At 37.9% G+C, this 26,817-nt stretch overlaps 6 protein-coding genes across 6 annotated transcripts; 2 read left to right on the top strand and 4 right to left on the bottom strand.

Annotated features, from left to right (window-relative positions):
- Window positions 1-5,302: 5,302 nt before the first annotated feature.
- LOC118299288 (olfactory receptor 52B2-like) lies at window positions 5,303-6,235 on the bottom strand. The gene has a single exon (XM_035622870.2). The coding sequence runs from the start codon at window positions 6,233-6,235 to the stop codon at window positions 5,303-5,305; it is 933 nt and encodes a 310-aa protein (XP_035478763.1).
- A 2,083-nt stretch (window positions 6,236-8,318) lies between these two features.
- On the bottom strand, window positions 8,319-9,773 carry LOC118299374 (olfactory receptor 52B2-like). The gene has a single exon (XM_035623014.2). The coding sequence runs from the start codon at window positions 9,711-9,713 to the stop codon at window positions 8,772-8,774; it is 942 nt and encodes a 313-aa protein (XP_035478907.1). The 5' UTR covers window positions 9,714-9,773; the 3' UTR covers window positions 8,319-8,771.
- Window positions 9,774-12,358: 2,585 nt separating this feature from the next.
- LOC118299360 (olfactory receptor 1-like) lies at window positions 12,359-13,336 on the bottom strand. Its single transcript, XM_035622989.1, has one exon. It carries the CDS (start codon window positions 13,303-13,305, stop codon window positions 12,370-12,372), a length of 936 nt encoding a protein of 311 aa, XP_035478882.1. The 5' UTR covers window positions 13,306-13,336; the 3' UTR covers window positions 12,359-12,369.
- Window positions 13,337-16,478: 3,142 nt separating this feature from the next.
- Window positions 16,479-17,430, top strand: LOC118299325 (olfactory receptor 13H1-like). Its single transcript, XM_035622931.2, has one exon. It carries the CDS (start codon window positions 16,495-16,497, stop codon window positions 17,428-17,430), a length of 936 nt encoding a protein of 311 aa, XP_035478824.1. The 5' UTR covers window positions 16,479-16,494.
- Window positions 17,431-19,237: 1,807 nt separating this feature from the next.
- chrna10a (cholinergic receptor, nicotinic, alpha 10a) lies at window positions 19,238-23,777 on the bottom strand. Its single transcript, XM_035623968.2, has 5 exons — window positions 23,522-23,777; window positions 22,385-22,530; window positions 21,674-21,828; window positions 20,452-20,984; window positions 19,238-20,359 (listed from the first exon to the last, which is right to left on the bottom strand). The coding sequence occupies exons 1-5, from the start codon at window positions 23,580-23,582 to the stop codon at window positions 19,674-19,676; spliced, it is 1,581 nt and encodes a 526-aa protein (XP_035479861.2). The 5' UTR covers window positions 23,583-23,777; the 3' UTR covers window positions 19,238-19,673.
- A 136-nt stretch (window positions 23,778-23,913) lies between these two features.
- LOC118299884 (post-GPI attachment to proteins factor 2-like) lies at window positions 23,914-26,445 on the top strand. Its single transcript, XM_035623971.2, has 6 exons — window positions 23,914-24,343; window positions 24,545-24,718; window positions 24,908-25,157; window positions 25,269-25,375; window positions 25,488-25,596; window positions 25,715-26,445. The coding sequence occupies exons 1-6, from the start codon at window positions 24,329-24,331 to the stop codon at window positions 25,843-25,845; spliced, it is 786 nt and encodes a 261-aa protein (XP_035479864.2). The 5' UTR covers window positions 23,914-24,328; the 3' UTR covers window positions 25,846-26,445.
- The last annotated feature ends 372 nt before the right edge of the window (window positions 26,446-26,817 follow it).

Raw genomic sequence — 26,817 nt, 5'->3', positions numbered from 1 at the left:
TGTTGTATTTTGCTAACTGGACTAGTCTAAATAGCTACCAGCTCAAATATGGGGTCAAAATCCAATGTGATTGGACAAAGGGCCTGTAGTTTATTTAGTCATCTGTATTTCCACTGAACCACATAGTCAATGTAAAAAGTCACAGAAGTTTGTCAAAAGAGCAAACAAGTTGTGTGAAGTTACACTGACCTGTAAAACAAAACTAAATGTCATTATATTTTACATCTGTGTGATGTGTTAAATGTCATTTCTTTTTTATTGTATTTTGTTTATTTATTTACTTAGTTCAAGAATAAAGGGATTTTTCCTCAGCCCATGAAGGAACCCTTAACCTCTCAGGTTATCTGAAATCCATAATGTCAATTGAAACAAAGTTTTCACTAGGCATTAATTAACTTTTAATATGCTCAGTAGTTACGAAACTAATAGTAGCATATCACATCACACTCTAATTAAGGGCTTAAAAAAATGCCAGTGCTGCCAGCTGCTGGCTGATCATTTCAGTACACATTATCCTCCCAACCTACAGAGGAGCAGAGACATTTTCTTTACAACTATCAATAAGAACTTTTTTCTAGACAAATATGCGCTGTTAAAGTTAATTAAGATGCATCATCATTAAAATACTGTCAGGCAAACCTAACAGGAAGCAAAATGTTACAAGCTGCTGTGACAACATCACAAATGTCACTAATTGTAGTGGACTGAAATTATTTAACACAAACTTCAATTAAACACATGCTTGCTCTATAGTACTATTAGATCCTTTGGTTGATAACAGACAGGCAGTAGGTGAAGGCTGACAGATGTGGAGGATACCTGGTGGACAGGTGAGGCATCGCAGTTAGAAACTGTCACTCAGTTACTGGTTATGTTGGCCCTTTGAGCATAACTGTACAGTTTGCTTTATTTATTTTCATTTTTATATTTTTAAGTTGATAAATATATTTGTAATGTTTCTTAGTTCATCTATATTTTTAGATTTATATATTTATGTCATTTTACTTTTTACTGGTGTCTGGTGTATTCTTGCTTTCTCTTTATTGTTGTTTTACTCTTCTTGTTTTTTTTTACTGCTTCTGTTCTAATCTCATGTTCCCGTTTTGTATTCCTGTTTGCTACTTTTCTTTGTAACTGTAACTTTAAGCTACTGGATGTGTAAATTTCCCTCGGTATCAATATAGTATTTGTCTATTTATTTATCTAAACATGGATTAATGGACATTTACAAAAACGCTTTCCGAAATTCATTACAATGACACACCAAGCCAAGTCTGGCCCTTTAAGCAGGTGGCACTATGGGGTTTGAAGTGTGTTTGTGTGTGTGTATAAGAGAAGAAGAAGGTTGGCGCTGTTTGTGCACGTAGCTGCAGCCACAAGGAGAACGGGCTCCGCACATCATCCATGTTACCGACAGTTTATGGCCACTGTGTAATGAGAGACCCCCTGATGAGGCCGTGTCCGAAGGGTTGAAATAAAGTGCCCCAATCAAGACAATAAAGGGCACGAGAATAATAGCACAAGGAGAGATTCACCCAGAGCGGAGACTGAGCAATACTCAAAGGACATATAGCAGAAGGAGGCCTTACACAACACCACTGCCCAATGACCAGTGGACGAGTGAACCAATGAATTACCAGCAGCAAAACAGGGCAAATTGCTAATAATAGGCACTCACCCCAACTGGACTGACTACAAGAGAGAACTCAATGCTGCTATGGAAAAAAACACACTGGAGGTGAACTCCTCCATCATCACACAAGTCACCATCAAGTACCCTGGAGCTGCTCTGCAGGGGGCTGAACCCCCCTCAGCCAGATCATCGGGATATGGATACAGATTTGGAAGACGCCTCCTCCTACATGGATGGCATTAAGCTTTACACTAGGAGTTTGGCACCTTGTCTGCTTGTCTGGGCTAATTTTAATGAATCTTAATATCACAAACAACACTTTTACTCTTCCATGCCTGTTGCTGTCAGACTTTACAACCAGCACTGCTCCAGGTAGACCACAAGCACCAGACTTCCGACAATAGACTGCAATACTGATTAACTCTGTGTAATTTCATTTGAACTGTGCAACACTTAAATTGTCTCTGCAGTTTCAAAATGGCTGTGCAATCTCAATGTCTTTCCATGTGCAATCCTGTTTACACTGTATATTTCCTGTTGGATTTCCTTATAGTCCTGCTCTTTTTTATGTTTCTTAATGTTTATATTGTATATATGTATTGTTTGCTTATTCATCCCCGTTGCTGCTGTAACTCTGCAAATTTCCCCACTGTGGGACTAATAAAGGATTAACTGGTCTTATGCACCAATATGCATAATTGTATTGATGATAGTGTATTGTACTTAAACACTTCTGGACAGTCCAATATTTATTATGTTATGGCACAATTAGGATATTATTGTCAAGTGCGCTTTGATTCCTATAAGAAAGCTTTCTTAAAAAGATAAGACGTACCATTTTTTAACAATACTGAATCTGTTGGTTTTGTCCTCTGACCGAAAGTTACTATGGTTACGGTAAGTTAAAATAAGATGGAGTAGTGTTTATTCTATGGCTAAAGGCTGTCACTTTCAAAAGTATTTTTTTTATAACAGATAACTTAGAGTCAAAACAATCTTTAACTTCCCCAAGCTCACTTCTATGTCAAGGTGAACAAAACAAAACAGTAGCTGTTTACTGCACTGTCCCCAAACCCTCTGAGGACGCGTCACTCCTGAGGGCTGACACATCTTTCCGATCACATCTTTGTAAACAGAGAACTCATTAACCTTAATGAGCAAAGTTAAAGAAAGAAACAGTAATGAAGTGTTGTTGGTAACCATGACACAACAACAGCTAAGAACCACTGATGGGTGATGACATATTCACTGCCAACTACTCAGACGCTGGTAAACATTGCTAAAAATTACTTAAATATTATATTTCTGAAAAATCATTTTACGTTAGCCACATCTTATGTGGAGTCTAGAGTGTATATGGATACATAAAATGGCAATGAAATAAGAAAAATACAAATGAGAAAAGTGCAAAGTTTTAATGTCACTATATTATTGTCATACTATATTATATGTATATTACTTATTTAATATGCAGTGAGAAAATATCAACCTATCTGTCTATGTCATTATTACATTTTGTCATGTTTGATATTAAATAATATAACATGAAACGATACTATCATCACACAAGTGAAAATACTGTTAATTTGTGTGAGGATATGTGTGTTGTGAAGTAAGCCTTTTGGTGCACCTTTGGTCAGCTTTAGTTGTGATGAGCAGCAAATGAGAAATATCATTTTTTATGTTTAATGGCAGAGATTTACAATTTTGTGTTCTTATGATCCATTCCTATTTCTATTTAATATCCCTTAGCCTTCCTTCTCTTTCCACCGTCTTGACTCAGTTGGCAACTAGTTAACTGGGATTTTTTTTTTTACTTATAAACTTATTACACACCTAGCTAATTTTTCATGATACACTATAAAATGTTGCATGGAAATATACCGTAAAAAAAGAAAATGAAAAATCATGGTAATGATAACTTTTTAATATTAGTGTTTTGCAATTAAAATGTTTATATAAAAAAATAATTCATGATTGATCAATGACTGATTAGATGCAGTATGTCAGTGTAAAGTCACGTGAAAGTGATTCAGTTTGCTCAAATCCGCCACATTCATTGATAAACTGCCAGATTATATTATTTTCTACACTTGTGGATGAATACAAATCATTGGTGTGCCAATAAAAGCCTAATGGAGATAACGAAATTAGATTATAAATTGGAAATGAACTATGTAGATCATTTGTGGGGCCATTACATTGAAGTGTGCAATATTTAATTTCACCACAGCATGGAGACAAAGGATATTTCAATCAAAATTATCTGTCTTTCCAAAGATGGATTTCCTGTGTTGCCTGAGTCAACTTGGTTTCAAGTACTATAGTTAAAACTGTATGGCAAAGTCACACAAAGACAAGAATATTGCCCAATAGAAAAGTTTCGGTATAATATATATACATTTTATTTTTCAGTCTTATTTTATAAATCTTGATTTTACAATCGACAGCAGTATACAAGCACCAATTAAATGGAAATGACAAGTGATTTGTATCAGAGTCAGGATCAGCTTTATTGGCCAATTATGTTTAAATAAAAATAATTTGACTCCCAGAACAAATGTTGTGTACAGGTGGATACACAAAGACATCCAGGGACAAAAAATGCTAAGCTAAGACAAGCAAAAATGAACAAAAAAGTTGCCATGTTCAATTATTTTGTACATAGACTTCGTGAGGTCACAACATTAATAGATAAAGTGCCCTGAGATAACATATGTAACGGTTTGGCGCTGTGCAATACAAATGTATTGAATTGAATGTTTTATCCATGTGAATGGTGCTATATAAATAAAGATTGCTTTCTTACTAACTAGAGTTTTTTTAGATGTGTGTATTTGATTGTATAATGAATTGTTCATCTAAGCATGAATAAATATAAATATAAATAGGTATGGGTTTTGTAAGGGCCAATTTACTGAGAGGTAAAACACCACCCATTGATTTAGTCATTAATCTAATATTATTAGTAATACGTGTTTAGATTCCTTTGAACTTGCTCAGATGTGATAATTCATATTAATTCACAGTGAATACAATGTGCTTTGAATAAACAACTGTCATCTTATAACCTGTGGTATAGGCCTCCTATACTGTCCCTGTCTCCCTAAACTCTGCCACCAGCTTCAAAAGGCACAAGAGGGCAGCAAATCACACAAAATCTAAAAGATCTTTATAGTGTTGAAGTAATAGGAAGCAAATTAATGTGCTTATGTATATTTACTGGTGTGAATGAGTAAAGTGTGTAGTGATGTAGCTTTCTTTTTTATTTTCAACAAAATCTGATTTAGCTTAAGTTAGTTTCTTGATTTGCTTCATCTTTCATATCAATATAACTATTATGCTGTGTATCCAAATCATATCTTTAAATTCCAAATTCAAATCAAACCTTTTATTCCCAGGGGCTTGTCGGAAGTTTTCTCATTCTCATGAATCTTTGCAGTTAGAAAACCTTTTGAGAGTATCACAGTAAAAAAAAATCATATTATTATATAGTTTACTGTATGGTTCATTTGCATTATTTGAACCCTCTAGTCAATAGAACAGTGTTGGGATTCTTCTCACAAAAGAATGTATTGAAAAGTAACAAATACTACAAAGTGGAAGACGAAAATTGGGCCACAACTATACATAGTTTTCGCTCACTGAATAATAAGCACTGACTGTGCATTAACATGGAAGGATTTTATTTGTAAAAAAGTGCACAACTTTTTCTCGGATCTCTTTTGTTTTAAGACCGTAGATGATTGGATTCAATGTTGGTGGGAAAATTAAAGTCGCCAATCCCATGAATCTCCTTAAATGCGGTGAAATGTTCTTTATTCTGTATGATATAATGGTGAAGAGTCCGAGGCACTCCAACAGGAGAAAAACGATGAGATGTGTAGCACAGGTCTGCAGAGCTTTGGCTCTTGTGTCCTGCTGTTTGGATCTGAAGCACGCAACAAGGATCTGGAGATATGTATACAAAATCACTCCATTAGCTATCACCTGTGAAAAAGCGACAATAAAAAGCCCGTAAATGTTATTGATGGCCGTGTTGGCACAGACCAGAGACAGTAACGTGGGATTATCACAGTAGGGGTGTGTGATTTCAGATCGACAGCGGGGTAAACGCAAAAGCAGATAGAATAACACACCAATTAAAACTAAACAAGTCAGCCAGACAGTTGTGATCATTCTCATAATGTGAGCATTAGTCATAACAGTGTTGTATTTCAGAGGGAAACAAATGGCAATGTATCTATCATACGCCATAGCTGTAAGAATAAACACTGTGCCTGCTGCATAGATGTGGATAAAAAACGCCTGGGCAACACAACTTGAGTATTGTATTGTCCTGCTGTCTGACATTATTCCTTTAATGACCTGTGGAAAGAGCGCAGAGGAGCCTATAAGGTCGTTGACAGGAAGGTTCAGCAAAATGATGTACATGGGCTGGTGCAAAGATTTGTTCAGTACAATGGTGAGGATTAGAATAAGGTTGCAGAAAAGTATGACCATGTAGCTCAGAGTTGCAAAAAGGAATGCGGGAGCGACACTTTCAGGAGAGAGATCAAAGTCAATTAGAAGGACAGAAGATGTGTTGTACAGGTCGTCCATCCTTGTGCTCGTCTTTCCTAGAAGATTGAAAAGTCATTAATAAACAGTAGTGCACAGTCCAGTACATTCATCAGCCTCTAAGATGAATGAATATTGTAATCAGAAACATGTAGTGGATCCTCACTCACTAGTACGGACAAAGCCAGCGATAACCATCTGGTGAGATCTTGAGAGGGATTAGCAGTTTTAAAGACATGGTTTTTGCAGGGCAGCTCCCTGGAGTCTTCCACGTTATCATAAAGTTTATCTTTAGATTGTCATGACAGTCACTGGCTCACAGGAGACTTTGGAAATGTAGTAACCTCCCCACCACCAACAAATTAACATAAACCAAAAATATTTTTACAACAAGACAGATTCATAAATTTCAATGGATTTAATGAATTAAAATTGACTTTATTGTAAACTTTTTTGTTAAAATAACAAACTTAAGTGGGTTGCGGAATATTTAAATATATTTATGCTATATGATTACACTGACTTTATGGAGGTCATATCTTTGATCCACAGGTACAGGTATCATCCGTACAGTTATGGCAGACCAAACTGCTGACCAGACAGCTGATAAACAAAAAAGCTTACACATACATACGAATAGGAACATTTATACACTGCGCTCTTTGTTTATAAATCTTAAGAAGTGGCTGCACATGAGAGTAATATGACTGTCTGACTATATGACTATGTCTGTTTATCAACCCTGTCTCCTAGAAATTTGAAAGATTTTTTCCCCCAAGCATAATGAGGATCTTGGCTATGTCTTCCACTTTGTAGTATTTGTATTGTTACTTTTCAATACATTCTTTTGTGAGAAGAATCCCAACACTGTTCTATTGACTAGAGGGTTCAAATAATGCAAATGAACCATACAGTAAACTATATAATAATATGATTTTTTTTTACTTTGATACTCTCAAAAGGTTTTCTAACTGCCAAGATTCATGAGAATGAGAAAACTTCCGACAAGCCCCTGGGAATAAAAGGTTTGATTTGAATTTGGAATTTAAAGATATGATTTGGATACACAGCATAATAGTTATATTGATATGAAAGATGAAGCAAATCAAGAAACTAACTTAAGCTAAATCAGATTTTGTTGAAAATAAAAAAGAAAGCTACATCACTACACACTTTACTCATTCACACCAGTAAATATACATAAGCACATTAATTTGCTTCCTATGACTTCAACACTATAAAGATCATGATAGAGACTTAAATGTCTGTAAATTAATAAATATCTAAATATATCCATATGGTGCTGGACCCTATATTTCTCTAGGGTTTTACACAGATTTGGGGGCCCTGCAGTGGCAGCATCAGAGTAGTTGCAGACAAAACAGTTCTCTGAGGTTCTCTTAAATATACAATCTGTTTTCATTTTGTTTTTTTATAATTAGCCCTCTGAAACTGTATTTCCTGTCCCAGTATGCACATCTTAGATTGGCACTGCTTTGAAAATAATCTATCAACATTGTTAAGTTAACAACTTTGTATCAAGGCGAGAAATTTGTTCCTCCTTTCCTCCTTGCTAAGGAAAAAAGAAATGTAATCTTAAAAACAACTATTTTAAGAAAATGGGGAATTCAATGAATAAGGCCTATAAGTAACTTCACTGCCAATTATTTTCTTATACTTTCTCATACAGTACATATTAGTACTTTTTAGGTGTGTGTGGGGGGGGAACTGGTCAAATGATGTGGAAATAGATAACCTGATGGAAAATTTTTAACAAGCAATTTTTTTTTCTCTTTGATGACAGTTCTTTACAAAATTGATCATGAAAATAATCTGCAGATTTATTGATATAGCATAGCAATTACATGATGGTTTGAATAAACTTGTGCAGTTATACAGCTGTGTTTCAAATTATGTTAAGACTAACAGCTGTGGAATTTTGAATATCATATTATATCAAAGGTTTGTCAGAGACCATTTAGAATCAAAGAAATTTCAACACAATGACATTAGGCAAGAAAGTACTTTAATTGCGATGTAAATTAAATCACATGGGTTGCACATATTAATCATTTTAGTTTCCTCATAAGTAGTCCATCTTACAGTCAACATATTAGTCTTGAGACTTGCACACAATTGACACACTTACAGCTTAATTCATTTCATTTTTTTAACGGCAAAATTTGCACAAATAGATAAGAATATTTCAAGACATTCCAAATCGTTGTTTTTCAACTGTTCTCAGTGAGATACTTTTAAATCTGTCACTGTTTTTCATTCACACATAACTTCGGCATATTTGCAAGGATCCGTGATTCAATCTGTTTTCCACATCATATCATTGTCTCCCTTATGCTTAATCGAAGTTACTTACAATGGCAAGCTTAAGTTTGACAAGACATTCAGTGCAACCACTGATACTAACTGACGAGCACATTATGAACTGGCAGTGCACTTGTTGCTGTCAATGGAAACTGTGAGTCTGCAATAATAGTGGATTCTGAAATCGATTCAATTGCAAAGTGGCTGTATGATTTCTCTAATCGCGTCTAATCATGTAACCCAAATAAAAAACTGCTCACGCCTTGGTCAAACCCAAACTTCTTCTTAGGAAAATTTTGATGCTCTGCTTCAGTTCTGTGTTTTTTAGTCCATATATGATTGGGTCCAAGAACGGGGGAAATATTAAAACTGACAAGCCAAGAACCCTTCTCATGTACGGGGATGCGCTCTCAATCCTATGAGCAGTGAGTGTAATGGCTGTATTGATTTGTAAGAGTAAGAAAACAATTAAATGTGTACCACATGTCTGAATGGCCTTTGACCGGGCATCTGTCCGATTAGTCAAGACACATGTGCGCAAAATCTGTGCATATGTGTACATTATTATTAACAGTGATCCACCTTGAACCAAGACCATACTAAAAATTCCATAGTAGTTGTTCACTCTTGTGTCCTCACAGACCATTTTCATTAATGCTGGATTGTTACAGAACAAATCAACTATATTCGTCCTGCAAATTTTTAACCGTACAAACAACAAAATCAACGTGAATATGATTGAGAAATTAATCAGCCATATTGAAATAATCATTCTAGTTAGAAATTGTGGTGTCATGATAGCATTATACCTCAAAGGACAACATATAGCAATGTATCTGTCATACGCCATGGTGCTCAAGATCAGCAGGTTCCCTGTGCCATAGAAATGGATCAGAAAAGCCTGAGTTACACATGCAGGTTGGGAAATCAGCCTGTTCTGTGTCACAATGCTGGAAATGAACTGAGGGAAAAAAGCTGTAGCGCCCAACATGTCACTAATGGGCAAGTTAAACAACAGGATGAACATTGGCTTATGTAGGTTTTTACTCACAGCAATAGCCATTAATAACAACAAGTTGAAAAACATAATTAACAGATACGTTAAAGTACCAAACAAAAATGCTGGGTAGATATTTGCATCAGGTAAGCCTAGTGTTTCCAGCGTTAGTAGAACTGCAGGAGATACATTTTTGTTCATAACTGTATACTATTCACTAAAATGTTGTCGCTGTTGTGTCTCCTGATGGCAAACCGACCAAGGAACAATCCAGCTGAAAAAAAACAAACACATTATCAATAGTTAAAAAATGAAAGGAAATAAAAATAAGATAGTATTTAAGCTATACTTCTGATAACTTACCTCTGGCAATATGTTATATTATGCTCACCAGTGGTTGAACTGTGTTGTAAGATGGAATGTAAGAGACTCAGCCTTTTTATTGGCATTCAAACACAAGGGTGAACAGCGATATTACCCGAGAGATGTGCAGTAGTCATAAAAACATCTATGATGTAATATAGTTTCAAAAAAGCTGCATTTTTATTTTTTTTTATTTTTTTTATTTATTTATCTTAGGATGGCAAACTGTCATCATATTTGCAAAAGTGTATAATAATTAGACAGACAATAAGCAAAAATATCAATATCAATATCAAGAAAAAGTAGAGGTCACATGTTTCCGGTCTAGAGTGGCGCTCCACAGCTACAAGCGGTCAGCAGCCAGACCCTCTTGGATGTGACGTTGAATTATTCAATCAGGTGGTCTCCTAATGATTGACATCCCATGCTAGCAAGCATCAAATAGATCTATAGCTCTCCGTCGCGAAAATGACTTATAACAACTCTAAAAGATCTCATAGCTAAATGTATACCAGAAATATTTCTTTCAGATGTTTGGTTAATATAAAGTGTCTAAATCACTCTCATGTTTGCCTACAATGACCTTGGATTTGTATCCTATTCAATTTAAGAAGAACCAATGTTGAAAAGTTCAGGATGGGGTGGTCAATATCAGTGATTTTTAATCACAAGCAGATTTCACACAGCTGAGCTTGGTCAGTGGTTTTGCAGGTATATTTGTCAACTGGTGATTTTGGTGATGAGCATGTTTCAAGTGAATGGATGGATATCAAAAACAAATGAGTACCAATTATTTTTAAAATTATGTATTTTTTTGCTAAATGTTGAAAATGTTTTGTATACATTTTCAATACACTTGTGATAGGGTCATTGGTGTTATTGCCTTTCCACAACATTTCCAACAACAACATTTTACTTTATTATTTTCAAGGCATCAGCGCTGCTTATTTTACAAAATATGTGATATGCAATTTGAATATGATAATTAAAAGGGTTTTTTTTTCTATTACTGCCGTCCCTGGTTTAGTATTAAGTGATAATGATAATTATGAATTCCCTTTTTAAATTTAGGGTACATAATGGTAAGGTAATGAAAATAATAATAATTATCAGTTAAGTAATTAGTAATTAATGAGCAGTCATTAGTCATGTCCTGCTGATGCAAGTATGTTGACTCACAGGTATTTGTGAGCAAATCATTACATTATGATTAATGTATATTAGTAATATAGATCAGTAAGTCTGTCCATCAACACAAGACAAAATTTTATGTCAACATTAGTGGCAAAATTGCACTGCACTACCTGATCTGCAGCCATTTCCCCTCGGCTTCGGTAAATCAAAATTATACCATGTTATACCATTTACATGTGAATGAATTGTTCATATGTTATTCTATTTTTCCTTTTTCTTTGTTTCCATTAAATGACTGAACACCTTGGAATACATTTCAGAATGTTTGATTTTATTAGTTGACCACACACACCTGAGTGCACAGAAAAAGGTCAAAAGGTGAACGTGCTACAACGTTCACTCCCCTTTGAAGCAAACATTATTTAAACATGCAGTCAATGACGAAGAGCATAAAATCCAGAAAAGATGTTAAAGTTACAATATAATAAGATAAATTAGGCTTTGTACAGCATGATAACGATTTCTACAATACTTGATAATTATTCACCATTGTACTAAAACAACACAAATAACTTTGCACACAAATAAAACACACGAGAAGGGATAAGTACGAGCAATCCTACATAAGCAATTAATATAGTATAGATTGCAGTAAGATGCATCCATTTTCATCTCATTTGTATCAGTTGTGTGACAAAAACAATATTGTATCATTAGGATGAATATGTTCCACATATATTACACATGTTTAATGTTATGTTGTAACAAGTTGTATAAAGGAAAAACTATATTCCAAAAAATGCTAGTCGAAACACTTCAAAACCTTTTTGTGCGACTGTGGCTGCAGGGGGCACAGCGGTCGTCCACCAACCAGAAAGTCGGCGGTTCAATCCGCGGTTCCAACAGGCTGCATGCCAAAGTGTCCTTGGGCAAGACACTGAATCCTAAAATGCCCCTGATAGCTGTTCCATCAGAGAGTGAATATGCTGTGATAGTGTGTGTGTGTGTGTGTGTGTGTGTGTGTGTGTGTTGTGTATATGGGTGAATGTGAATTGTAGTGTAAAACGCTTTGAGTGGTCCCCAAGATTAGAAAAGCGCTTCACAAAAACAATCAATTTTCCATTAAAATATTCCGTCCTACATTATTAAAAAAATCCTTTCCATGTTTAGGATTTCTACGACAAACAAAGCTGTTGAAAGAGATTTTAGTTTTTCTTCAAGCTGCAGTTTAAGCACAGCTGACAATATTTCCACACTAGTATACACACTATGAGAGTGCTCCTGAAATTGCACAGTGTTATTATGGGATCGCGGTTCAAAAAGACAGAATTAACTGCTGTTAATCGCCTTTTGTAAAGATTTAGATGGCTACTCTATTTTTTATGACTCTCAGCAGTGTGCTTCTTATTTCACTTGTATACAGCCCATATACAATTGGATTCAGAAGTGGGGGTACAAGAAATATTAGCATGCCCATTATCTTTTGCAAGTCAGTGGAGACATTTTTGATTCTGTGAGATAAAATTGTGAAAGTTCCCACAATCTCAAATATAATCAATATAACCAGTTGTGCAAAGCACGTGTTGACAGCTTTCGTCTTTACTTCAGACCTCCTTGTGAGCACACACGTGATGAGAATCTTCACATAGGAAAATGTCTGAACAGACAGACTCACAGCTTGCATGACAGCTGTGTTAAACAGTCCTAAGATGTTATTGACCGTCGTGTTTTCACACGAGAGCTTTAGTAGAGATGGGTTGTCACAGAACACATTCATAATAACAGATTTGCACCTTGGAAGCCGTGTCTGTAAAGAGAACAGTGACACGATCAAGACAAAGTCAAGACCCCAAACTAGAGCGATAATACAAATAAGAACCCTGGGGGTCATGACAGAGCTGTAACGTAACGGCATGCAGATGGCAACATAACGATCAAAGGACATCGCTGCGAGAATAAACAAAATCCCACCACCATACATGTGGAGCAAGAAGGCTTGTAAAACACAGAGAGGATAGTAAACCGTATTTGTCTCCGTGACAATGTCTGACAGTACTTTTGGCAACATTGCAGATATACCAATCAGGTCATTGAGGGGGAGACTTAACAGGATGAAGTACATGGGTTTGTGAAGGTTCCTCTTCATAATGATCAAAGTCAACAAGATCAGGTTGCAAATAATGCCAGAAAAATAAATCATGATACCAAGAAGAAAGATGGGGTACTTTCCCCCTGGCGGAATAACAAAAGTATCCAAGGTCAGCTCAGAGATGAACCCATAAGATTTGTTGTCCATATTTGGTAAGATTAGTACAAAGGAAAACAGACATAATAGTTCATTATTAGAAACTGATTCGAGGTCTAAAGCAATCACAGTTTAGACGCCATGTCACTTTAAATGAAAAGCTACGCGAAGTGCTGAGACTTACCCTGCCCCCCTGGCTTTATTTGTCACCATGTCCTTGAGCTGTTTACGTCACTGTTTACCTCTGGGATAGGAGGTGGCATGGCAAAAATGATGAATGTCAGGATGATTGAACGTAAAAGATTTGAGAAAACAAAGCTATCTTAAGGTTCACTTGGTGTGCCAAACATGATACTATGTACCTTCAAATACTTCCATGTACCTTCAACTTTGTTTTTGTAATGAATGTATTTCAGGCCCAAATAAATTCCTGAAACAGTGTACTAAAGTTACTTGATCATAATTAAGTAAAGGGTCCTGTTGCCGAAGGGACTAAAAGTATAGATTGATGTGACAAGTACAGACGTGACCTTCAATGATTGAACTCATGTTATGTTTCATTTAAAATAATTAGGAAATTATGGAACCACATGTCAGTGGCCTGTTGTTAGCACTTGTCCTGGGAACTTTGAATGAGGAATACATTTGTTGGCCTTGATCTGTCTTTGTGAGTTTTACGTATTAGTTGGAGTTACAGAAATGGTAACAGTCTGACCAAGAGGGGCTTCTTGCTGCTTCTTAAAGGAAAATAATCTAGATGATGTGGTTTATGTTTAGTGTGGGTCAAAGGGCACCAGTAAGTGTATTTCAAATCAATGGTGGAAGTTTCAAAGGGCACTGGGTGAAGGGGCAGTAAGCGATTTTAATCCATCCATCCATCGTCTACCACTTTATCCATTTAAGGGTCATGGGGGGGCTGGAGCCAATCCCAGCTGACATTGGGCGAGAGGCGGGGTTCACCCTGGACAGGTCGCCAGCCTATCGCAGGGCCACATACAGAGACGAACAACCATTCACTCTCACATTCACACCTACGGTCAATTTAGAGTCTCCAATGAACCTAACCCCATTCTGCATGTCTTTGGACTGTGGGAGGAAGCCGGAGAACCCGGAGAGAACCCACGCATACACGGAGAACATTCAAACTCCACACAAAAAGGCCCTGGTTGGTTTTGATCCGGGATTCGAACCCTCCATTTTAATCCAATACAGTTTTTGTAAAATTCGGAGAATATTTCCTCATGGTCCTCTAGCTTTGATTTCTGTAAATTGAAAACAAACAAAAAAATGGTACGGACCGCACCACACAACATAATTGTCAAATTTACTGAATTTATCTGTGCGCTATGGGGCAAAAGATCAGAAGAGCTTCGTATGACACGGCTTTTTATATTTTCCGTAAAATCTGGTAAATCTACATTGTCCTGACCTGGTTAGACATAGAAATCCGGCGCTAAATTCATTTTATCATCATCATTTTCCATTAAATTGTACTCTAATGACATTAAACAATGACATGAATGTCGGAAATTGCTAAATCGTGACTGCGATGATATTGTGTAACTGGGTGCCGAACAAGTTGGCAGAATTACATCAGCTAGATGACTCATTACTTTGTCAAAACTAATTTATTAATGAGACCCATTGGGACGTGATAACAGGATGTTATTAACTGTCTCACAATGTAATTAACCCCTGGACAATTAGTCAACCCAGCGGTTGATAATGATGTTTCTTGTTATGATGAAGGATGTTGTTAAATAACACCCACCGGAGGCTGTGAGGTTGCATGTGACATAACAACTTGCAAACATTTGATTTCTTAACTTTAATCAAGTGTGTTACTATGTAAAACATTTTGATAGATTAAGTTCACAGTTCAAATTTAAGTACATAGTCTTTGCTGAAAAAGTGTTTTTCCACTACTCATTTGCATAGTTTTAACTTTTTAAGAAAGCCTTTCCTACGTTTGACGAAAATGTTAAACACCTCAATAAATTAAAAATGTGGATCATTAAATTTGCACTGTACCGACTTTTCGTGTTTCTGTCCCATATGAAAAATGCTAATTGAAACTGAAGTGGTCACATCAGGCCTTTGGGAACAAGGACATTCTCAGGACGTTTGGACATTAGACTAATCATCTGACCCATGAGAAATGGACGTGATGGACCCTTTTGATTGATTTGTTAATTGATTTGACCTTCTAATTATTTTCTGTGGCCATTTTCCTCTACACTTTTTCTCACACTTTTTCCTCACATTTCTCCAAACTCCACAGACCATCTTGTGACCTGTGACATGACTGTGTGATGCATGACTTCAGTTTGTAAGTTGTGCTCCTCCATAGTCACCAGATCTGAATCAAATCGAACACCTTTGAGTCATCAATTAACATAATCAATATAAAGCACCGGTGGTGTTTGACCGTTGAGAATGTATTTTAAAAACGCAGGAAAAGAGGTTGTCTCAAGCCACAAAAAATAGGACGTGATATCCCTTTGAACGAGGGGCATCTGACCTCAGGGGCTTTTTAAAATGTCACTGCACACACCTGTTTACTGTATGTGAGGGCCCATACTGCAGGTGGCTTGTTGAATACAACACTGGCGTTGTGAAGACGCTGTGTTACTCACGCTGAAGATAAAAGGGATCGAGATCATGCTGCTGATTCCAGATTCCCACCTACACAGGCAAGTTACTGTTACCCATCTATTAGAACCAATTATTATTTCATACAACACTGTGACTATGCCTGCCTATATTTTATATTAAGCATGCACTGTTTCAATTTAAAAAAGGTCCTTATCACTGTGGTCTAACATTTAAAGTCACTCTAATGTACCTAATGTCACCACTCTGCCTCTTTATGTCCAATGTTACTGTATGTTTATGTCATCTTTTTATGTTATGTCATTGTTTTCTTCCTCTGCAGGACATAGCGGAAGAAACAATAACTGTATTTCTACAGGAGAAGAGAAGAAGGCTGAAATTAACAATATGTAATGTCTTTACAAACACTTTTAAATCAATTAAATTGTGTTGTTTTCCGATAAGTTAGTGTAGATATCTTTAAATTATCTTTCATATTTTTTTCCCTTTAGCTTGTCTGGCATGAAACACAGAATGTATGCTATATATTTTTGTTTCAGTGTAGTTTTTTTTCCCACCTTCAGTCCCATTAAAGCTACTAACATTTTTTTTTCTCTCTCACACAGATTTCCCATCAAATGAAACAGAATGGAAAGAAACATGACAGTTTCAAGTGACATCCTGCAGATCCAAGGTTTCGACATATCTCCAGAGTTCACATACCCTGTGTTCTTCTTGCTGCTGTTTTTCTACTTTTCCCTGCTCCTCTCAAACATTGGCGTTCTTGTGCTTATCATCACTGAGAAGAGTTTGCACCAGCCGATGTACATACTCTTCTGTAACCTGCCCGTCAACGACCTGATAGGTAACACAGTCCTACTTCCTCAGCTGATGGCTCACGTCATCTCAACTGAACGCTACATCACCTACAACCAGTGCGTGGTTCAAGCCTTTCACAGCCACACGTTCGGGTCAGCTGCACACATGATTCTCGTCATCATGGCAATCGACAGATATGTTGCCATATGTCACCCCTTGAGGTACCACTCCATTATGACCACCAGAACTGTAATCGGGCTGTCAGCCACTGCATGGGGAGTGTCCTTAGTGCTTGTGTCCGTTTTGATAGGTCTTACGTTGAGGCTGTCCCGCTGTACGTCTGTTATACACAATGCTTATTGTGACAATGCATCGCTGTTCAAGCTTTCTTGTGAAGATGTGTCCATCAACAATATCTATGGACTCTTTTTCACTGTGCTGCTGTTTGGTTGCTCAATTGGAGGCATAGCGCTCACATACTTCAGGATAGCTCTCATCTGCTGGATCAAGAAAAACAAAGAGTTGAATAACAGGGCCATGCAAACCTGTGCGAGCCACCTTGTCCTCTATCTTATCATGCTCTGGTCAGGGTTTTTAACCATCATATTGCATCGTTTCCCAAATTACCCAGATTTAAGGAAGATCGCATATATTCTATTTCATGTTGTCCCTGCCAATTTGAATCCGATCATTTATGGAATGCAATCACGATCATTGCGTGAAAAAATAATTCAAATCCTGCACAGGAAGGGGACTCCAACCTAACTGTCTTATATCTATCTATCTATTTATATATATATATATACATTTATAAAAACGGTAGCTCAAATCAAATCACCACCCCTCCGCTTTGCGTGGTACTGTGGTATAATGAGCGTATACCACGGCCTGTAGTGAGCTATTGCTTAAATATACTGTATATACAGAGCTGATCAACATAATGACAGACATGTTGTAAAGTCTTTATCTATTTCAATTGCATATAAAATTGTCCTGTTAATGACCCTTAAGTGCAAACAGTCAAGAGTGTCAGTACCAGTTTCCTCTGCCTCTTTGTGCCAGACCTCCTGAACATATTTTGCAATTGTTTCTCTGTTGTGTCTCTCTATGACACAATAGTATCAATGATGTTTGTTTTTTTTTGCTAACTTTGATTATTGAAAAAGTTGTTCAAACAACTAAAAACCAATTAAAGACATAACATTATATTCTATTGAGTATCAGTGAAGATAGAATTGGAGTATGTTTGAATATTTATTTTCACTAAGTTGCATGAATATTTTATGTAATGTATTTATTGATAACGGCTCACTATTCTTGAACTCAGAAGAAGCTGTCAATACTGTGTTTCACTGTGGAACAAATCAATATTAAACTTTACTTGTTGTTTATACATTTCAACGTGTACAATATTATTCTTTGGAAAATACACAAAATAAACAGTAGTTTCCAACAGCAGTTAACATTAGTGAAGTATATATATATATATATATATATAATACTTTTTGCATGATAGCAGCAAAATGAGGACTAAAGGTCAAAATTAGACATTGAAGTTAGTTATTAAAGATATACAGGACCAATGACACTGCATTGTGACTAAGATAATAAAATGTGAAAAAAACTTTTGTCTATGGTACAATGATAACACAGTTGTTATAATAACAGTCAAGTTTGATTCTGGCTCTGGGGACGGGATTAGATCATATACACAGAGGTACTGTTGACTCAGCTCCCCTTCATTGCAGTGAGTCTAGTGGTTCTATACAGTCATATCAAACCACTGTCTCGTAAGAATTTTGTTCATCAGGTGTATGAATCAGCTACCTGTCCGTCTAAAAGTATGTACACCTAGGTGCTAGAAGAATTTAATAATATTATTAAAATCTGTATATTTCAGAATCAGAAGAAATGTTTTATTGTATCCGCAAAAGATAAATCTGTTCTCTTCTTTCCTCAACATTTCGAGGGTAATGAGGATCTATTCCCATCCTGTAGGTCACCAATTCTGTGACGAAACGTCCCTTAAAGTTTCCCCTTGCAGCAGTTCTGGATTGAATTCCACCGGGTTCAGATTAAAGAGTCATGGTCCATTTTGCGACCTAAAGACCGGGGATAATTCACGTCAAGGGAGAAGCAAATGGTTGTGATCCAGCGGATTTAACAGATAATCCATGTGAGTGACTCTGAGACTTGTTTTCTCATGTTCTGATTTTACACAGAACCGCCTCGCCTGGCCGCATTCTTAACGTCCACTGTTCTCTAAAGTTGGGTGATTCTCGCATTCACTGATTAATGCCATTACACTAAAATTACCATTTCCACCTCCAAATAATTACACACACATTATTATCCCCTCACACTCATACTAGCAGGTTTATTTTTGTATGTTTGTATTTATTTTCTACATTAAATTGAAATAGTAAAATAAAGCAACGTTTTCAGATTTTCTGCAAATTGCTTCTCGCTTATACAACCTAGGTCCAGCCCCACTGTTTCAGGACTCGATTAATTTAATTATCCTATAATTAATTGGTTTGTAGGCTAAAGATATTTTACTATGCTTCTGCACTGAATATAAAAGATTAAAAATAAATGAAAAATGAAGAATTTGTGAAGCAGCAGTGTTTATCATTTTTATTTGTCACCTTTTCCTGTTTCTCTAGAATCTCTTCATGAATATCTTTATGAATCACTTGACTTGTTACTTCAGGTACAAAAAATAAAAGTTCCTACACAGCTAATTAGTAAACAATATATTCAAAATAAAAGCTCAAATTTGTGGAAATACCATCAGTTGAAAATTGTATTGATTTAACAGTAAACGTCCTATTTCATGGCTGAGTTCTATAACTTAACATAGCATTAGGATGAATGTTTATCAAAGATTTAATTTTACTTGTAGTTGGGACTGCAGTAGGGTGGGGGGTTATATGGCCTCCTGAATGAGCTTTGGAAATGTAAATGTTAATAACATTTCGGATAAAATATACCAAACAGTTCTGCAGTTAGATGACTTTGCCCATAATGAGCAGGCTCATGAAAAACACCATTATGAAAAATATCCACATGAAGAAGCGATCTAAAACTTTGGCGACCTTCTTCCACTCCCCAGTCCTTTTCTGCGTGGCCCTCTGGTCCCTGTAACAGTTGGCTATGTACTCAATGTTACGCAGCAGCTGCCTCTCGTTGCTTTGCGTGTTGCAGGAAACTTCCCTGTCTTTTCTCTCTGCGTCGCTCACACCTGGCTTCCTGCATCTCCTCGGACCCCCCGAATCTGCGCACTCCATGCTCATGAAAATGCCATTTTTCCAAGTGCTGTAGTGGTTTGTAGGGTTCCTCCCCATTGAGCCTATTGGACTCATCATCTGATCCAAGTCTTCCCTCTCCTCTGCAGTCTCTGTCTCTTGTCCCCTCTCCATTTTGAAGACGCCGTCGTCTCCGCCTGGTGCTGCCTGACCGTTGCAGTTTGTGTTCTTTACAAGTGGGGGCTCCTGTTTCTCCTGCTGCGGCGACATGCAGTTTTCCCCCACTTCATAAACAAAGCACATTCTGGCCATGTACTGCAGAATGACTTTCTTGGCCCATTTGGGAACAGGCTTGGCGTCTGGGCCACAGTGGTGTATGTTCATGATGAAGATGGTCAGGGCAGTGGAGGCTGTGATCATGGTCATGGTTGCAATGTAATACTTTCCTGTGGAAGAAAACGAGATGAGGAAATAAACTTGAGTTGTAACTTGCAGTCGTCACGCATGTTGGGATTTGACCTCAGGTCATTGTTCTTACCAATAAGAGGTACGTTCTCGGAGGGTGGCATGATCTCTGCAACCAACAGCTGAAAGACGGTGAGGGCCAACATCACAGTGACTCCCAAAGACACCTTCTCTCCAGAGTCGGCAGGCAGGTAGAAGCCCAGCGGAGCCAGGAACGAGATCATCACACATGGTATAAGCAGATTAAAGACATAAAAGGAAGCTTTTCTCTTCAGTTTCAGTGTATAGGTCACATCCGGGTAAGGGTCAGCACAGCAACCATACTGAATAATGTTCTTCTTCGCCGGCATACCCAGAACCTCCCACTCCACATTTTCCACCAGGTCAGCCAGGTCAGCGCTCTCCATGGCGTTCAGGATATCCAGCTGGTTTCCGTTGTAGGTCCAGGAGCCGTAGGTGAACCTGCATTGCTGAGCATCGAAGGGGAAGAAAGACACATCCACTTTGCACGAGCTCTTGGTGATAGCTGGGGAATCCCACATGATCTGGCCGTCGTGGCTGATCACCACATTGGTGTCCATGGAGCCAGTGAAATGATCGTCCGCACTGAAAGACAAAGAAAACTTGTCTGGGAAAGAAATTAGAGCAGCGTGGGTTCAAATCCCAAGTGCTAATAGATATTTATGTCTACCTTTGAAAATATCTTCTAAGTGAAGCTGTAATTTCCTGGAGTCGGTGCAGATTCAGTTAAGAAAATAACTTGATCAGGATACAAAGGCACAAGTTCACCGACTGAGGGAAGAGTCAACACGTTTTGGAGAGTCGGACTTCTTCCTCAGAGTTGTGTCTGCATTTTATATTGTTTAAGTAATGCAAAAATGTTTGTGTTTACACAGCAATGCATGCGGTGAGCCTACTTGTTACCTGATGTTTACAGTTCTAACAATGAAATGTCATCACAGGCATCACTAATATTTCTTGTCTCCCCACCAAGGCTTGTTCTTGGCCCCACACTTACTCAGGCAACACTTCCTTCGTCCTTCCTCTCTGTCTTTGTCTAAAAGTGATGTCTCTGATTCTAATTTCAAATTTCGAATATGCCCTCATTGTTTTTCTCATTTTAATCTTAACTATTGCATAAGTTACATTACTGGTGTATAAAAAACAGACAGAGGCCTGGACACTCCCATGAATAACAACTTCAAGGACTGTTCAGCTTGTGCCCTGTATTCTGACCCAAAAGAGCCACAGCAGCATAATAATGGAATGATTAACCCAATACCAGTCCGACCTACTTGTTATATAGGACTATATCAGGTCTCCATACATAACTACTAGGTATGCGGATGGTATCGAGTCCATCGTAATCATCTTTTTTCCATTTGAGGTGTGCATCAACCCACACTTGTCGTATCCATAAGTATGCAGTCAAAATTTGGTTTCGTTCATCCTGTAAAACAACAATTGAAAAATTATAATAAAAAAGAAATGAGAAATTGACCAATTGAAATTTCGGTATACAGGGAAATGATTGTTGCTTGTGTGTGTATCAGCACTATAGAATTGCATCAATTGTTACTCTGCTGATTAGTTTTTTCATATTAAAGTCATTTGTAATCTATGAAATGTCAAGAATTATAGTGTTTCGTTAAACCAAATAACCAAAATAGATTCTATGCATAGACTCATTAATTAATTAACTGACCAAATGTTTTAGCTTTATCATGACAGTTAATTGTATTATTAATTTAAATTGTGTGGTTAAATTAATGTCATAATTTTCTTTATCTCTATTTGGATCCCCCATTAGCAAAAGCTAATCTTCCTCTGGTCAACCATACATATACAAAACCAAAACAAAACAAAACTCATCCAACTGAATTTGCGGTGCTTATTAAGCAATATTTTGAACCCATCTTTACTATTCACTTGAACAATATGCACTGGAAATGCAAATTTCGTGAATTCTATAGGCATGAAATAATACGTCCCCTGTGGTTTTTTACCATGTCGATAATTTGTGACAGTGTAACCTGCAGTGTCACGTTCAGAATGGTGTTTGTGTCCTCCACAGGCCTCAGTGCACTAGTGTAGTTGGTGAATAAATCCTTCAGGAGCTTCTGAGCATATTTCCCGTCAGCACACCAACAGGCTAAAACAGGGGAAGAGACAGTTTACAGCCATGTCACCACGACGCATCTGTTGTATTTCAGTTAATTACACATTCGTATTCATTTATTGATACATAATTAAGTATCTCTAATGGTATCTCTTTTGATCGATACGTTTTCTGGCCAGTGGAAATTCAGAGTCAGGGCAGTGGTAACGGAGGTGGGGGACGAAAAGGGAGAACATGAGAGAAAATATGGCTGCATGACAGATGGTGGAAGGGGGACAGAGGGGATGTCAGGTTAGATTGCCCTTCTATTAAGCTCTGGAAAGAGATCAGGCAGATCTGACATGATGTACCAGCAGCGACTTCCTCTGTTCTGAAGCATGTGTTGAATGAACTCCTAATCCACTGGATATACAACATGTGAGTATCAAAATGAGCCTAAACTGGGGGATTAAACATCCATCTCCTGTGAGAAGGGTTAAGTTAGAAATGATTCAACCAAAGGAAACAATAAACACCACAGTTTAATATAACTGTTCATGTTTTACCAGGGAGGTTCTTCATTCATTACATCAGATTAACAAGAAACTCGAGAGGAGATGTGATTAGTTTTAAAAATTGAAACACCATCTAACAGATCTTGTATCTGGGGCCTGTTGTCAGTGTCAACATGGATTTGGGTTGGGCCAGATGTCAACGCTGAGCTGGATACAAAGGAAGGTCTACAGATTAGGATGACGGCAAAATCCCTGCACAACTGGCTGCAAATTTGCAGATTCTGGGTAACAGCTTTCATGGAACAGGGAATGAAAATCTGAGAAGACAATTAATGAGCCATAAAATATTCAAACAATGAAATTTAAAGACATAGAGATGGCAAACATTCTACGCAAATGACCTTTACATCATTGCTGGCACATCCTTTTTTTTAAATCCAGGCAATAATGGGGGAAAAAATAGCTTATGTGACAAGTCGACATCTGAGACCACATCAGGTAAACTTCAAATAAAGCGAATGTAAACTTACTTGGCCAAATACTGACACACAGAAGCGACCGCAATAAAGTTTGGATTGTCCACCGTTTCATGTTGCAGAGACAAATCACGGCGAGTTATCTCGATCCAAAAACCATTTGAGCTGCTCTGAGCAAAGCAGGTGTCATTAAAAATGAAAAGGGGAAATTTAGGAAGATCAAGAATAAATAAAAGAAGCAGATCGATAATGAATTGTGCAGATCGGCGGGCCGTCTGTGATCTCGTCCTGCGGACGTGCAGCGTCTATGATCCGGACACCGTGTTATCAGTAAATCTATGATCTGGACGGGGACAGAGAGAGGCGGGGACTGGCACAACGAACGAGCTCACACGACACGTGAAACACACAACAGGATCTGTTAGCGGAAGCGAAAGGGAACCAGGATCGTTCGTTCTGCTTCAGCACCACGGAGAGCTCCCGGCTCCATCAATCAGTCAATTAACACACCGTTAGTTCAGGGTCGTACATTGTGGCTAATAAACCCAGAGACGCGTTTCTGGGTTTTTTTTTTTTTAGTTTTTTTGACATTGTGGCCTGTGGTCGGTGCATCATTTAGACGTAACGTAGCAACCGGATCACTCGCGTTCTCTTCCGGGTGACGCGGCCGTCCTTCGTCCGAACAGCTGTTCCTCGTGCTCTGCGTCGCGCAGGGAGGACTGCTGTCATCCTCTGCGACGAGTCGGACGGGATGCAACCATAGATTTACTGATAGGGATGCAGAGCTAGATGGCGCGATGGTGTGCGGAGTGTTCCGGTCCACCCTCCTCCTGATGCGATGAACGCAGGTATTGGTAATCGATGAACAGATTAGAGGTGGGTTGATGTAAAGCAAATTGCATGCTTATTGTTCACAAAAAGAATCTTTACATGGCAAGTCCACCAATGTCAGAATCATCAGTATATCCTGTTCAGTATTTGACTTATCAATGCCACATCCATTATTGCACGTCTATTGTGTTTGCTCGATAGTATTGAAGGTTTGAATCAGACTTCTTTTTCTTTTTCCTGGTTCAGGCCAACATGCTCCAAGGCTCGAGTGTATTGGGGCACGAGAGGCCCCTGGTCATCAGGGTATCATTTGCAACCTGTGTCCGGACCACCGTGTGCCTACCGCTGCTTGGATTAATAACGTGTGTCCTCATATCCTCTGTCTTTCATTTTGAGGACTCTACTGGTACACATTGCCAGGTAATGTCTTTTTATTGTTTTGCAAATGCATGGAGCCCACCACATTTGTTCTCGCCTCACTGTTGCCAAAGTGAGACAGGTCCGCTACATGCAGTTTGCGGAGGTTTAGTTCTTGTCTCCTTTCTTTATTCCTTGGATACTATGTGATTATTCTAAACCAAAACAAGAATCCTTTCTGTATGTTTGCAGGTTCCTAACTACCTGCCATCTATCAGTGCCTCGATAAGCCTGAGTCCCGAGTGCCACATATGGCGGTTCTGCATTGGACTGCACTCGGCACCGAGGTTGCTGGTCGCGTTCACCTACTTCAAATTTTACAAGACACGCTTCGCCTCTAAATTCGCGGAGGGTTCACTCAGCTGCTTGAGCCTGGCCTTTTCTCTGTCTGAAAACCTCGGCCTCTTGCTCCTCACATATGTATCATCCAGTGAGACGTACTGTGAGTAAGCCATGTTTTCAGATCATTTCGATCCCAGCACCTTCCGCTGGAGAGATTCTAAATCAAACCTATGCTGCACATGTGTGTATTTTTTGTATTTTTGCTCCTTAGTTGTACATAAGGAAGGCTTTGTCCTGTTCCTCGTCAGCTCCCTTATCTACATGCTGATAACCTTCCGTTTGTGGAAGGCCATTAAGAAGTATTCACTGAGTCCTGAGGCAAGGCGGCATTTACCTACTTCAAAATTGATAAGCTAATAAGATAAAAAAAATACCTCCCATTGCAGTATTTTTATCCAATTCTGTAATACTGTATTACTGTTTTTTACAGGACGCCAAGTCTCACCGCTGGAAAGTGCGTTGTTTACTTCTCAACATGTCCTCCTGTGCTTTTGCAGGATTCTTTTTTTGGAAACACAACATGTACTGTGAATCAGGGAGTGAGTATTAAGTCATTGGCTGTGCCACAATATTCGAAACATGTTAGACATGAACAGTAATGTCAATTGTAGCTGTGGAAAATACTGACCAAAATTACATGTTTCTTCTTTTTCACAGGTTATACATTTTTTGCGCTGTTTGAATATCTTGTCGTCTTCTCCAACATGGCCTTCCATCTCACGGCTGTGTGGGACTTTAAGAGTCGGGAGGTTATGGTCATTTCATCCTCTGAAGATAAAACCTTCTGACTAGAAACACAAGGACTAAGTGCTAAACACACCAACACTCAACCCCTGATGACAGCAGCCTTGATCCTGCTCGAGAGGACGAGAGGGATGAAGGCCCTTCCCATATATCTCCATGATGACTGCTCTTGAGTCCTTAATGGAATGCAGATGTCAGACAAGTACAAACAAGAGATTTGCAGGAGTGCTACTGTTAATTTAGCCCAAAGTGCTATTTTTGGCCTCAGTGTCTCATTCATGGATGCCTTCACCCTACATACAGCATGTTATGTAATGTGCAGTTTTCAATTTTTGTATAAAGCACAACTTATATGTGATCATCTGTGCCAAAGTAAAGTGACTGTTCTTTAAAGGACACTTGGCTTTCATTTTGACTTATAAAAGGAAGGAATTGGGAGAGAAATAGTGGAAAGCTGGCTGTTCCCAATTTTGGGCCTCAGATATTGTCAGTAACAATGGCTGACGACACTATATTTGACACCACTAAAGTAACCAAATAAGAGTAGGTATGGCCTTTTCTTTTCAGTTTGGTGGAAAATGTATTAAAGTCCAACTATATTCAACTGGGCTTTAAGTAAAAATAAAAAAACTATATTAAGAATATGTATATGAATTGGGTGTGTCTGTACAATCTCTATGAGGTATGTCAGCATGTCCTCAGTGAAATCCTACATTGAAACTCATAACACTCGGTTTTTGTTGACACTATGTCAGAGATGTGAGATTATGTTACCTTTGGAAGCCAGATAGTGGCAATAAACTGAATGAAGATTTGAACGGACACAAATCAGTCTAATGCAACTCAAATCATTTTAAAAGCACTTAAAGCACGGGTGCACTGCACCTTAGTAATATATGATACATTGTTATATTGGTGGATATTTTATCGTGCTTATCCACTGTGCAGTTATGTAAGGAAAGTCTTCTGACAACAGATATAGTGTCTGCTGTGTTTGGGTCGTTTAATGAATAGAA

Source organism: Scophthalmus maximus, chromosome 11 (genome assembly GCF_022379125.1).
Source record: "Scophthalmus maximus strain ysfricsl-2021 chromosome 11, ASM2237912v1, whole genome shotgun sequence".
Taxonomy (NCBI): domain Eukaryota; kingdom Metazoa; phylum Chordata; class Actinopteri; order Pleuronectiformes; family Scophthalmidae; genus Scophthalmus; species Scophthalmus maximus.
Note: the sequence above shows the minus strand (reverse complement) of the source record. Positions and strands in the feature narration are given on the sequence as shown.